Source organism: Takifugu rubripes, chromosome 22 (assembly GCF_901000725.2).
Source record: "Takifugu rubripes chromosome 22, fTakRub1.2, whole genome shotgun sequence".
Classification (NCBI taxonomy): domain Eukaryota; kingdom Metazoa; phylum Chordata; class Actinopteri; order Tetraodontiformes; family Tetraodontidae; genus Takifugu; species Takifugu rubripes.
Window position 1 is genome coordinate 930263 of NC_042306.1, and position 13307 is coordinate 943569.

Below are 13307 nucleotides of genomic sequence, written 5' to 3' on the forward strand. Positions count from 1 at the left end.
AGCGGCTCCTCGGATCGATTCTTCCCTCAGTATCGATCCGACTCTCCCGATCCAAACCTCAATGCTGGGTGACGTCATAACGTTGGCTCTGACGCATCAGCTGCGCAATAACCTGCGTCCTGTCGGCGGTCACGTGACTCTGTTGTCGCGTCTGACGTCGTCCTTCTACGTCAAGCGCCGACCGTGGCACTCGCATCGCGTCATTCTCGCGGTGTCCCTCCGCGAGCGGGCGCAAGGATAGTGCTGACACAACTGACGCGAGGCGGCTAAATTAGCGCCATATTCCCTCAGCTGCGTAGCTGCGCGTGGACGCGCCAAACTACGAGTTTTAAAGCCCCGCGTAAACTTGGGACCTGCGGGATTTCATGCCGTGCGCGGCGGAGTAATGTTGTCGAGGTTCCCGCTGGTCTCGGACTGACCCATCAGCACACGCGCGCGCTCGGATTGCGTCACAGCACCTGTAAACATTGTCGGCGCGTGCCCTGCCTCCTCAGGCCGAGCCTACTTCCGGGTGGACGGAGCAGCGCTGCAGCGTCGGAGGAAGTTACTGGACAGCCGAGGGAAGGGGCGCCTTTATTTACCTTTACGAGCCGTTTGTGGACGCCCGCCCGCCCGCCCGGAGGAGCAGCTCGGTGACGGGCGCTCGCTTGATGTTTGTGGGCTTTTAAAAAGATGGGAAGCACGTTGATGGAGTCCGGCAAGAGTTCAAAGAAAATGCCGAAGAAGAGGAGAAGTCTGCGGATCAACATGCCGGTGAGTCGCTCAACTGTCCGCAAATGCGGCTCGTCTCCGTGCGTGTGGCCGCGGTGGTTGCGTGTGTGCGGGAGCGTGATTGACAAGCAACCTCGTCACAGTTGGTGTGTCACTAATGTGCAGCTAGTTCAGCCCAGGATGCGACTCTTCTTTATTCGGACTCACAGTTTGACCGCGGGAAACTGTTAAAGTCACTTTTCAGTGTTTTTGTTCCGGATGAAATCGATCAAGTCTTCATCGGAAAAGTGAAATCGCTTCCTCCGACTTGCTCGTGGAGGTTTCCAGAACCTCGGTGCTCTGCTCTGCTTTTGCAGGGTGTGTTGTGCACGGGTGCACCGATGATCAGGCTGTTGCGTGGCCGCAGAGCGCGCACATCTGGTGCACACCGATGCGGGTGAACCCACATGGTCCAGAGGAGCTGGAGGCCTGTTTTCTTGGCCAGGATCCACCAGATCCACCTACTACAGTCAGTTAGGGTGATTGGGCCTTGTGTTGGGTTTGTGTTCCTTACAACAGCTTGTAATCTACACATTTTAACCCCTGTTCTAAATGCTCTTTCGCACGTCCCTGTGGAATAAGCTCAGTAATTCGGCACCTTCTACCTGCTGCTCCTGGAGGTTGCTGCAGCTTTGCCTTATCGTCTGATCTCCGTGCACGAGCTAACAGTCGAGTGCATTTGCATTCACTTTGCAAGGAGCCCTAATGATGCTGGCGCCACACGGCAGCCCTGGAAAGCCGACTTTGGCCTTTGGTTTTCCTCACGTTGTTTGATCCGGTCTGGTGCCGTCCGACTGGGATGGATCGCTGCTGACTCACATTCCCAATCGCTCCTTTGACTGGAGCCGTCGGGACAAGCAGATAAACTGGTCTTTTAATGAATCCTCCTCTCCCTGGCAGCATGTTAAACTCCCGGGGTGTTCCCATGTCAGACTGTAACAGCAGGACACGTTTCCCCGAACGGGAAATATTCAGTTTTAACTATTTAGGCCACCAACGTCTGTTCCAATGTGAGCGGAGCCGACCTGGAGCGGGGAGGGGGCACGGGGACCTCCGCTGGTGACGGCTCGCTCTGTGTTCCTGCTGCATTGGCGAGCAGCTCACCTGTACCAGCAGGATGGCTTCACCTGTACCAGCAGGATGGCTTCACCTGTACCAGCAGGATGGCTTCACCTGTACCAGCAGGATGGGTTCACCTGTACCAGCAGGATGGTTCACCTGTACCAGCAGGATGGGTTCACCTGTACCAGCAGGATGGGTTCACCTGTACCAGCAGGATGGGTTCACCTGTACCAGCAGGATGGCTTCACCTGTACCAGCAGGATGGGTTTGGATTTCCTGACTTTCTGTGCTCGACTGAGGAGAAGCTGCCTCCAGCTTTGGCTCCTTTGTCTCTATTTCGTGGAGGATCTGGGAGAGGGAAACATGAGGCTGGATTACAGACAGTGATATTAGCCTCCACGTACCAGGAATCACAGCATAACCCACAGGAAATTGACTTTCCGAGCCAAAGCGGTCTCTCCTTCAGTCCTGCCCTAATTGCCCGGCCTTGGGGTTGGTTTGGACAGAGGCGTGTGCACCTCTGTCTTCAGGTGGTGTGTAAATACTGGATCCTGTTGTGTTCCAAAAGGATTGATTAAGATCCCCGCTGGCTGTTCACTTGCTGCTACCAGCTCTTGCGCAATGACGGTGGGAGCTGCACGCCAACAGGAGAGATGGGTGTGTGCACGCTGGCTCCGGAGCGGCGTGCACACAGACGACAGCAGCAGAAACCAAAGAAGAACCCTTTCTGCCCTATTTAAAAGGCTTTGATGTTATTGTGGGAGCATTTCTGGCGCCTTCAGCTCAAACCCTCGCGGACCTGCAGGGTTTTATCTACTTCAGCTGTTATGAAAACACTTCTTTTACTTTTTCCATGTGTGCTGTAAACACACCCTCCCTGCAGCCCAGCCAGCGCCGCCGCGGCCCACGAGGGGTTAACGGAGCTGCTACACCAGCGGTGGGAGGAGGCTCGCGGGCTTCTCCCTCCCCAGCCCGAGCGGCTGCCATCTCGGCCCTGTTGTTTTGGCCTTTCTGCCTGTTTACACGTCAACGACTGTGCAAAGGTGGCCTCGCAAACACGGCGGGTCGTAAAAAAAATACCATCGTAGTTGTTCAAACAGGAGTGCTGATTGTCTGCTGTCACCACTGCCTGGTGCGCGTGTGTGTGTGTGTGTGTGTGTGTGTGTGTGTGGGGGGGGGGGTGACGGCACCAAACACAGCGTTCATGACTTCAGCGTGACGCGGCACAAAGTTGGTGCCTTTTTTAAGAGCTCATTAAAAGTGCAAACGTGGTTTTGCCCAGAACGTTGAGCTCCTCTGAGGACAGAACCAAACCCTCCGTCTTTGCGGCACCTTTGCGTTTCCTTTCTTTCCTTTATCTGCCTGCGTTGCACTTTGCCCGTGATGTTTTCTGCTGTTTGTGACGCACCCTCAGAGTGTCACAGGGGCTGTGTCGAAACAAAGGTGTGTCCCATGAGTCCCAAAAGAAGAAGTAGTCCCAATAGCAAACGCACAGCTTTGCTTTCCCCATCAACCAGTTCTGTGTGCCTCCAAAGTTCTCCTTTCTATCCGAGACGGGCATCAAATTAAGGAAGGCCTCTCATAATGAGTGATATAAGTGATTCTTCATTTATTCTCATTGTAATATTTCTGCCTCTTTCCCTCAGGGGGAGCGTTTCATTCGCTCAGCCAGCCCCTCCAGAGCGGGCTGTGCCTTGAGCCCCGTCCTGGTGGCGCCCTGCCCTCAGTCCGCTCCGGTGCATTCAAAGACCTCCTCAGGTTCCCCTAAAACCATCTTCCCTTATCCCTCCCCTCACACCTCCTCGCCCAAGTCCCCCCGACGCCTCAGCTTCAGCGGTATTTTCCGCTCCTCCTCCAGCTGCTCGTCTACAAGCATCAAACTCTTCTCCAGGACCAGAAGAGGTAACACACACACACACACACACACACACACACACACACACAAACAGAGAGCTGTTGTTTTATTTGAAGGTGAGAGAAGCCCAGAGGGAAGTGAAACACAATAGATAAAGCCGTGTCAGCTAGCTGATGTTATGAGTTTCCTGCCATGCGAGTGAAACCACACACAGGAACGCGCGCCTGTCTGAAGGAGATTGTCAGATGAGACGTCAACACGGCGAGCTGCACTTCCTGCTGCGCCGCACGGGGGGAAGCATGAAGTGCAACTCCAGATGACCTTGTAGTTAAGTCAGCAAGACAGGCTGCGGTAACGTCCTCTAACCAACCCCCCTGTCATCGCTGGAATGACGATCTCTTACAGGTGTCAGCAACTTTCTCCAGGAAAAGCCAGTTTATCCGGTGTCCAACTGACTTAGTGCAGCAGAAATAAGGACGGACCTGGGCGGGTTTTTGTGTTGCATAACCAAAACCAGCCTGTTGTACATGGAAACAGGCTGGAAGCAGCATCACACGGCACGTCCGTGAGTCATAAGTTTCTGGCTCATAAATGAGCCCTTTCTTCTGCTTCCTCACGGACGGCGGCTCTGGCAGCTCCTGGAGGACGGGAGGGGCCCAGAACTAAAAACTGAGAACGTTCCTTTTTCTTCAGCCACGGTAACCAAACAAAAACCACACCCAAGCATCTGCTGCAGTCTCTCCATCTGCTCTGATGTTCTGCAGACAGGATGTGGTTTAGCCCCAGATATCCTGAAGAGGACCTTCTGGTGAATGATGTGGTGAGAGGGGATGGGATGGAAACGAGCAGGCTGTTCAGATCAACTCGGCTACAGCCCGGAACATCCTAATCTTTAGTTTAGGAATATTTTTGTAGACACCCTCTGCTACCACAAGGGGGTGCTGAAGAGTCTTTTCCATTTCTTCTATAGAATAGGGGAGAGATGGAGAAATGTTATGGAAGCATGCTTTTTTAATTTGTGTGTTTCTAACTATCATGTTCATGTCCATTATTGCCATATTCCTTAAGCCTTTTCCAGATTCCTCTTACTTCCACCTGGTCTAAAGGTTACTGTCATCTGCACATTGTCAGCCTCTCACAGCTGAAGGCAGCTTTTTATCGCCTTATCTGGAAGTTATCACACTCTTCTCCCCCCCCGTCGCTCTCTGTTGCTACTGTGTGCTGTGTTGTCAGTAAATAAAGGAACCTGGGAGTTTTTGCCTCTCATTAATGAACCGCAGGCCTTAAAAGGACATTTGTTTTTTTTTAAATTTATATAAACTGAACAATATCTCAAAAGTCACATCACGATTTCCTCGGAAAGAAAAACTCATCAGAAGCGATTTGAGGCTGTCGGACTTTGACGGGCCTTTTATTTCCTCGCCACCTCGGCCCCGCGGCGTATCAGGATCCTCTCCTGAGGGGCCGAGGATACTGAGCGGGGGTGTTCTGATCAGCCTCAGCAGGCTCACATGACGCCACCGAGCTGCAGGATTTCTGAGCTAAACCCAAATTCGGAGCAACGGGAACATTTCTGGAGCGGCGGGTCCAGGCGAGATGTGCCGGCGCTGACGCAGGCTGTTGGAATGCTGCTGTATCCCTCACAGACCGGCCTCCTTTTACAGGCTGCTGCTATATTAGACGCCACCCACAGCTGCACCTGACGATTTACAGCACCGGTGCCGACGCGCTCGGGCCACAAAGGCGGTCCGGTCCCAGCTGTTGCAGCGCCGGCAGCAGATATTTGCCCGGCGGAGGACGCGCGCTGCTCTCACGGGTTTGGACCCTCGTTGGAAGCTTCATTTTCACTTGAACTTTTAGTCCGGAGCGCCAGAATTCCGCTTGGACTTGTGTATCTTTTCCCAAAGGAAGTCCAGACTCGATTTCTCTGCTCTCGTGGGGCAACACTCGGACCTACTTTTAAACCTTTGATCCAGTCCCCAAACAGCTGTCGAGCGTTTGACTCTGGGACCGTTTTGGACCTGCGTCCCTGCCGTAATGTGGATTCTGATGGTCAGCTTCAGCTTGGAAGCCCTCACTCGATGCTTTCCATGAAGAGGTTTGGCAGCCTGAGGAAAAGCAAGAAACGCAAGGAGCAAGATGGGCTGAGCGGGAGGCACCAGTCCGAGGCGTCCTGTCTTTGTGGTAACCACAATCACCGCTTTAATCCTCCTCTAATGTGCACGTTTCAGTCTGAACACGCACGTGAGGCTCATGATTTGGTGCAGAACGTGGTGCTCCATATAGCTCAGGAGCTGCTTCTCTGGCTGCTCTCTGGTTTCACAGATGTATCTGGTGCATCTTGACTGCACACGGACCTAAATGGGGAAGCTATCTATAGAGGTAGCGGCTAGCCGCCGCGACAGGAGGCCGTGCACATGCACGTGTCGCGTGGAGGCCGCCGCGACAGGAGGCCGTGCACGTGCACGTGTCGCGTGGAGGCCGCCCCCAGCGGAACTGTTGCAGCTCCTGCTCAGCGTTTGCTGATATCAGAAGCATTTCAGATCAAATCCAACAGGCAGGTTGGACTTTATTCCTCTGACTCAGGATGTGGTTGGTCCTTTAGGTTTTCCCCAGGCCGTCCCTCCCCAGGCAGAGCTGCCTGATTTAGAGCTGCTGCGCCTGGATGAGGCCAGCGGAGCTCCGTCACCCTCCTCCACGTCCACGTCTTGGATGTGATCACAGGATTCTACTCACCTGGAAGGGTGGTTCTGCATCATGTATTTAACCCAGCAAAAATAGGCCCAAACCCTCGCTGGTGTCACTGACCATCAACACCGGCTATTCTTAGCAGCAGCGCAGCAGCAGCGCAGCAACGAGGCCTGCGGAGGCCCGGCTGCACTTTAGCCCCTTTAGTCATTTAGAATTCAGCTCTGTGTTGGTGACAAGATGGAGGAAAAAATAGGGAATGAGAAAAGAGGCCCCCCCAGCCTCCCACTGTTCTGCCATTTTAAATCCACCCATCATCAGATTCTCTTCGGTGTCCCAGAAGACAAAACTAAAAGCTGCTCTCCAGTTTATTTCCCCTGCAGATGCCGGAGGAGGTGATATTTCTTCCCACTCCAGCAGCCTTTATTTATTCGGCTGCTCTCACCTCTGTTTCCCAGTTCTAAGGTGGAAACAAGCACCAGTGCAGGGGGGCTCTCGGCCCCGCCGTTATCTTCTTCTGTGGAATGTGCCGCAGCAGCTCGGCTAAAATAAGAAGGCCACGCGGCGGGAGCAGGGCGGGCCAAAGGGGGCCGCTACATGCCAACTAAATGTCAGGAGATAGCGTCGGGGGGGCGCGAGCAGCCGGCACACGGACGGAGAAATCGATGATTCCCGCACAGCCGCCCAGCTGGATTCAGCACCAATGAGGAGGCGGATTTAAAACAGAAGCGTTCTCTCGAGCGTGCGTCACACATCACGCCGGGGGGGGTTGGGGGGGGGGTTGAGGACGCGGCAGGAGTCACCTGGAAGGCTCCCGGCCCAGCGTGGGTGCAGGCCAGCTGGGAGGAGGCGGAGCCCCGTGCTGCTGCGTGTGTCAGAGGGTGATGGCCGCTGGCGGGGAGCACGTGGACGCCCGTCATGTGACTGACGTCACCAGCAGCTGGCTGCTACGCCGGCCGCCCTCTGCGGGCTGTAGTCAGCCCAGTTCTGGTTGGGAAACTTTCTTAATCAGGGAAAAGTCTCTTAAATCGATGAATCGTAGCACCGCCGGCGATATTCCAACGACCCGTTCTTTCGTGTCGCGCTTCCTGCTGAAAGGTTTTGCATCTGTATCCGCTGGTGATGTGTGAGCCCCCCCCAAGAAGGTCCTGTGCATGGGTGGGAAACTGGGAGGTTCTGGGAAAGTGTTGTGTGGAAGGAGCTGTCAGTGATCCTCCAGCCTGTTTGTGTCCGTCAGACCGCCGCGGCGTCCTTGTGGCTGCCCTAACAGCGCCTTCCTCTCCCCCTCCTCACAGCCTCAGGATTCTCCACGCCACCAAACACCCCCACCCAGTCATGCAGCCAACCAGTGTTCACCCAGGAGGCCCAGCCAAGCACGGCCGACGCCGAGAACCCGGACGCCAGCACGCGGTCCCGCTCCATGTCCACGCCCCCGGATATAGGACAGCGCCTCACTCTTCCCGCCGCCAAGCCTCCCATCCCTTCCTCCAGCCCGGCGCCGTCTCACTCTACCTCACACGTGAGTCCAACGGCAGAAAGAGAGCGTGAAGCGAGGTTCCCCTCCGGTTCCCCTCCGGTTCCCAGGGAGGGACGGGTGGTTCTTGCTTGGATAATTAGCAGAAAGCTGCTTGTGATGAATTAATATTGCATCTGCAGCTTTGTGTGGCTCTGCTAGAGACCCAGGACCGGTTCTACAGACCCAGGACCGGTTCTACAGACCCAGGACCGGTGCCCACAGTCCGGCGGTCATTAGTCATGGGGGGGGGGGGATTACTGCTGCGTCACAGCTGCAGCCACTCCTGCACCTGCAACGCCGCAGGACACCCGGACAGTCAGCTGTGCTGGGCTGCTTGTGCCCGAGCCAGAACCAGAATCAGAACCAGACGTCCTGGTAGAACCTCGGACACCCCCTCACTTTGTTGGGGGAGATTTCCTCTGATGGTGTGATGAGGCGTCCTCGGCTTCTTGTTGCTAAGCAACCTGAAGGATTTCCTATTATGGTGAAGCAGCCAGGTTGCTCCAGCATGAAGGGGCGTGTCCGCCGTGCGCGTTGCTTCCTGGTTATTTCCTGCCTGTCGGTGCCCCCCCATCGGTGAGTGAGCTGTGGGCTGGATTGGATTTACTGTATTTTGTATCAAATGTGCTCAGCCCCGTTATTGGGGGGGGGGGTTCTGTTCCGGACACCGCGGCTGCTGCTGCAGCAAATGGTGCTGGACTGTTCCATTCTGCCTCCCGGCGGGGGGGGTTCGGGCTCCGGGCGAGCTTTCAGTCCGCTTATTTGCGTTTAGTTAACGGACGCGGAGGAGCCGCATGTAGCCGAGAAAAGGTTCGGTGTCGGTGGCCGTTGTTCCCCTTTGTCCGTGTGGATGTTGGCGCCCCGGGGTCACCGGGACCGGTGGGACCAGTGGGCTCTACCGGGGGGGGGGAGTCGCTTCACGCCGCTTCACGCCGCTGCTCGCTCACGAATCCCGGCAAAGTTTGGTCGCTTTCTGCGGGGTTTGTGCTCGCCTTCACCGCACACTTGTGCCTTTCTGTCCCCACTCGCAGGTCTGCGGTTTGTTCGAAGGCATGCTGGAGAAACTTGACCTAGACGACGACGGTAAGTAATTAAATATTCGCTGCTGCGCAACAGAAGGCGAAGTTTGGTCGGTCGACTTTGTGATCCATCGCAAATATTTCTCTTATTTCTAATCGAGGAGCCCGCAAAATGAGGCAACGACCCGCATTCATAACCCGCGTTTTTAATGAATAGTTAGGAAGCAAACTTCTAAAACTGGAGCTAAATGCAGGCCTGCAGCCAGACTTTTAATTGTGATTATATCTGCAAACATCACTTCCGTTTTTGACAACAACCATCAACGTGTCGAAATGCTGCAGCCGAGTGTTTTTCCACCGTTTGTGTGGTGATAGTGGCCGAAGCAGAGCTTAATTATGACTACAGGCATCAGTAAGTGGTCCAGACCCATAATTGCTGTTGAGGCTGTGTGTTTTGTGTCCATTACCCCCCCCCCCTGAAAGTATTTTCCTGCTCTTTTCCTCCCCACAGCTGCTGAACCAGAGAGTGATATTTACATGCGATTCATGAAGTCCCACAAGTGCTACGACATCGTGCCCACCAGCTCCAAACTGGTGGTGTTTGACACGGCGCTGCAGGTTCTTTCCTTTCACCCTTTATTTGAGGCCGCTCCCCTTCGCAGCCACAAACGTCTTCAAGTTAATGTTGGTTAATGTTGGTTACACGGAGCCTCGGGCCTTGATGAATGCTCATCGAGCGGTTAAACCGTAAACCCGAGCTGCAGCCTCCTCCATGCAGCTCAGAATCTTATTTTATTCGTCCTCTTTTTCGACTCCAAAGGTCAAAAAAGCTTTCTTCGCCCTGGTCGCCAACGGCGTGCGAGCGGCTCCGCTGTGGGACACGGAGAAGCAAAGCTTTGTGGGTAAGACTGTCAGAGTTGAGCCAGCAGTCGGTCATTTACGGCCTCTGAAGGGCGTCTGATCGACCCCGTTTGCTGGTGTTTTGGCTGCAGGGATGCTGACGATCACCGACTTCATCATCATCCTGCACAGATACTACAAGTCTCCCATGGTGGGTGGCCCCCCCGCAGGCTGGCCCCCCCGCAGGCTGGCCCCCGGTGTTCAGGAATAACAGTCTGCTTTAATTGTTGTGTTTCAGGTGCAGATCTATGAATTAGAGGAGCATAAGCTGGAGACGTGGCGAGGTTGGTGCGCCCGTGTAGCGCCCTGTTTATTTATTCCGCAGTGCTAAACGCTTGCATGTCTCCCCCCTCCACAGAGGTCTACCTCCCAGCTGCATTCAAACCTCTGGTCAACATATCGCCAGATGCCAGGTTCCTCTACTGCCTTTCAATTCTGTTCCACAATCTGCGTGCGAGTCGGAGGATTTGTTCTTCAGCGCTTGTTGTAATTGTTGTGTTGCAGCCTGTTTGACGCCGTTTACACGCTCATCAAAAACAAAATTCACCGCCTGCCTGTCATTGACCCAGTCACAGGAAACGCACTTTACATCCTCACACACAAGAGGATCCTCAAGTTCCTCCAGCTGTTTGTGAGTCCAACACATCATCATCATCATCATCCTCCTCAGTCTGAAGGGCAGGTTTCCGTCGCTCTGCTTCCCCCTAGTGGCCAGACGGGGGAACAGCCTCGTGGCCCATCAGCCTGAGCTCATCTCTGCATTATTTTGTGTGTTTGTGTTGTTTTCAGATGTGTGAAATGCCCAAGCCGGCTTTCATGAAGCACACTCTGAAGGAACTGGGCATCGGTACCTACCGAGACATTGCTTTCATCCACCCGAACACGCCCATCATCAAAGCACTCAACATCTTTGTGGAGAGACGAGTGTCTGCGCTGCCGGTGGTGGACGGCTGTGGTAGGAACGCCGTCCCTCACTTTTGGAAGTTGCATCCATGAAGGAGGTTTAATGGGCGTCTTGATCTTCTTGCAGGTAAAGTCGTGGATATTTACTCCAAGTTTGACGTGATCGTAAGTAGCCGCATTTCTACAGTTAGTTAGCAAAGCTTCATATGGTTCATGAAGATCCTTTATCCTCCGTACAGAATCTGGCTGCTGAGAAGACCTACAACAACCTGGACATCACGGTGACGCAGGCCCTCAAACATCGCTCTCAGTACTTCGAAGGAGTCGTGAAGTGTCACAAGATGGAAACCATGGAGACGATCGTGGACAGGATCGTCAAAGCGGAGGTGGGTCACAGTTCAGCTCCCGCTCACTTGTGCAACAGCGGCTCGGGACGACCCGTCCAGGGTCAGAAGGGAAGGAAGTCAAACGTCTGCTTCGGAATTGTCTTTAAAAACGGAGAAATTCCGAATCCTTCAGCACAGCTGAAGCTTTTAATCACGAGTGTGAAGACTCCAAAAGACTGTTTGAGTTTCACAAGAGAAGCTGCTGCACAAAACTAGTTTTTCTACTTGACTTCTTTCTTACACCAGTTTGACTTTAATATTGACAATTGTAATTATTTTTTTCCGTGTGTGTGTGTGTGTGTGTGTGTGTGTGTGTGTGTGCGTGTGTGTGCGTGTGTGTGTGCAGGTGCACCGGCTGGTGGTGGTGGACGAGCACTCCAGCATCGAGGGCATCGTCTCCCTGTCGGACATCCTCCAGGCGCTGGTGCTCAGCCCCGCAGGTATAAATGCCCAGCAGCGTTAGCCTCCACCCCTCCTCTGTCCTGGACCCCGAGCCCCCCCCCCACCCCATCTTCTAGCCCTGTCCTGGGTAGGAAACCACCTTCTCTTGGCCTCCCGGGCCCCCCAGCCCGTCGATGTGATGTTTGTGACTCCTGTGGCTGCTGGCAGCACTAACAGACGCCCCCCAGGCCTCGTGCAGATGTGTGTGGTTAATGTGTGTGTGGGTCTTTTGGGTTGTTCTGCCCCCCCCCAGGGAGCGGTAATGTCATGCTCTTGGACGCGTCCTCGCTGGCTTTGCTCTGTTTTGTTCCCTTGCTTGGACAGAGTGGGCATGTCTGGCTGATTTTAGAGGGGGGGGGGGGGGGGCAGCGAGACAGGTTGGGGGCCTTTAAACTCCCTCTCGTGGCTCAGTTCTGGACAATAAACACTCTGGTTCTGTCTCCTTCAGACGCCTGCAGGGAGGAGAGTCTGAGCGCTGAATGAGAGGAGGCGTCGGCTGGAGCAGAGGGGGGGGGCTCTCTCACGGATGAGGTAGGAACGCCAGGACCAGCAGATTCCACCGGAAGGTCGCCGAGGGGCCGGCTGCCGACGCACTGTTAGAAACCAAAGAGCAACAATGAATGAAGTGGTGTTTGTAGCACTGGGAACATTCGCTATTTATTTCCTTAGTTTGAACACTGATCAAATGAGGGTTTTTATGCACACCTCCAATTATGCAGCGTTGCATTATGGTCCACAGCTGGGGGGGGCGGGAGCCTGGGGGGGGGCGGCCGTGGTGCCGCCGTTGGGAAGAGTGTTTTCGGACGTTTCGTGGTGTCCTGTGATGAGGACCCGTGCCTTCGTTGGCCCCGCCTTTATCCAGTAAATGATATCCAAGTTGCATTTTCATGCACACGAATGTAAAACGATTAAATAGCTGTTGAATTTGAGGGTTTTGGGAGTCGGTGGCTGCTCCGCTTCACTCGTGATCACGGCTTCGTCCTCTTACAGGGCGGAAGGACTCCAGATCAAAGCCTGTTCTGCTGTCTTTGATGCTCTAAATAATCCCACAACCCTGCAAACGCCACTGTAGCTGGACAGCGATCATCTCCATCTTTGACTGTAAATAAGATTGTTTGGGGGGGGGGGGGGGGTCACCTAAAGCTTTATTTTTACCGCCGTGTGGACGCACCGCGACTGTTTTAATGTGATTTTTGTAAATACGTCGGTCCCATCCAGACTTTTCTGACCCACACTAACGCATGGAACTGCTCTGCAGGATGAATGTTCTTTGTTTTGCCTTTTTTTTCTATTTTTCTGACTGCAGAAAAATAAACGGACACTGAATGTACTTTAAACCTGTGTTGGACTGATTGTGTGCAGCCCCCCCCCCCCCCCCCCCCCCCAGGAGGGTTGGGACATCACGAGAACATTTAGTCAGAATCTGTTGAATCCACAATGAACCAGAGTCCTGCAACACTCAGAATTCTGCTTCATACTCGGACCAAAGCGGTTCCACTCTTCAAATGAGACTTCAAAGACTCTGACGTCTCTTTTCGCAGCTTTGAAGAGTCGCTCTGAGTTTGAGGCCGATCACTTGATCACAGACGTGATCCGCTGATCCGCTGTGAGATCCCAGACGCTCGGCTGCTGCTTTGATTTGCATTAACGTGGAATACGGAGCAGCACAGGCAGCCCTCATCAATCCTGCATGCTGGCCGGCTCTCAGCCCCCCCCCCCCCTCTGGCTCACTGCCTCGGGGTATTTTTTTTGGGGGGGGGGGGGGGGCGTTCCAACACGCGCCGAGG

The 13307-nt window shown here is 54.3% G+C and overlaps 1 protein-coding gene across 1 annotated transcript; it reads left to right on the forward strand.

Annotated features, from left to right (window-relative positions):
- Positions 1 to 210: 210 nt before the first annotated feature.
- On the forward strand, positions 211 to 12857 carry LOC101071631 (5'-AMP-activated protein kinase subunit gamma-1-like). Its single transcript, XM_029830401.1, has 15 exons — positions 211 to 753; positions 3459 to 3714; positions 7651 to 7874; positions 8903 to 8954; positions 9402 to 9508; positions 9711 to 9792; positions 9883 to 9941; positions 10029 to 10074; positions 10149 to 10203; positions 10295 to 10421; positions 10580 to 10745; positions 10821 to 10858; positions 10933 to 11079; positions 11426 to 11519; positions 11969 to 12857. Exons 1-15 carry the CDS (start codon positions 673 to 675, stop codon positions 12001 to 12003), a joined length of 1569 nt encoding a protein of 522 aa, XP_029686261.1. The 5' UTR covers positions 211 to 672; the 3' UTR covers positions 12004 to 12857.
- The last annotated feature ends 450 nt before the right edge of the window (positions 12858 to 13307 follow it).

Bases quoted from the DNA above. Each gene is read 5' to 3' on its own strand.
- LOC101071631 (XM_029830401.1), top strand. From the start codon at position 673: ATGGGAAGCACGTTGATGGAGTCCGGCAAGAGTTCAAAGAAAATGCCG. The intron at 754-3,458 runs GTGAGTCGCTCA...TCTTTCCCTCAG, and splicing joins GTCTGCGGATCAACATGCCG to GGGGAGCGTTTCATTCGCTC. The intron at 9,509-9,710 runs GTTCTTTCCTTT...TCGACTCCAAAG, and splicing joins TGTTTGACACGGCGCTGCAG to GTCAAAAAAGCTTTCTTCGC.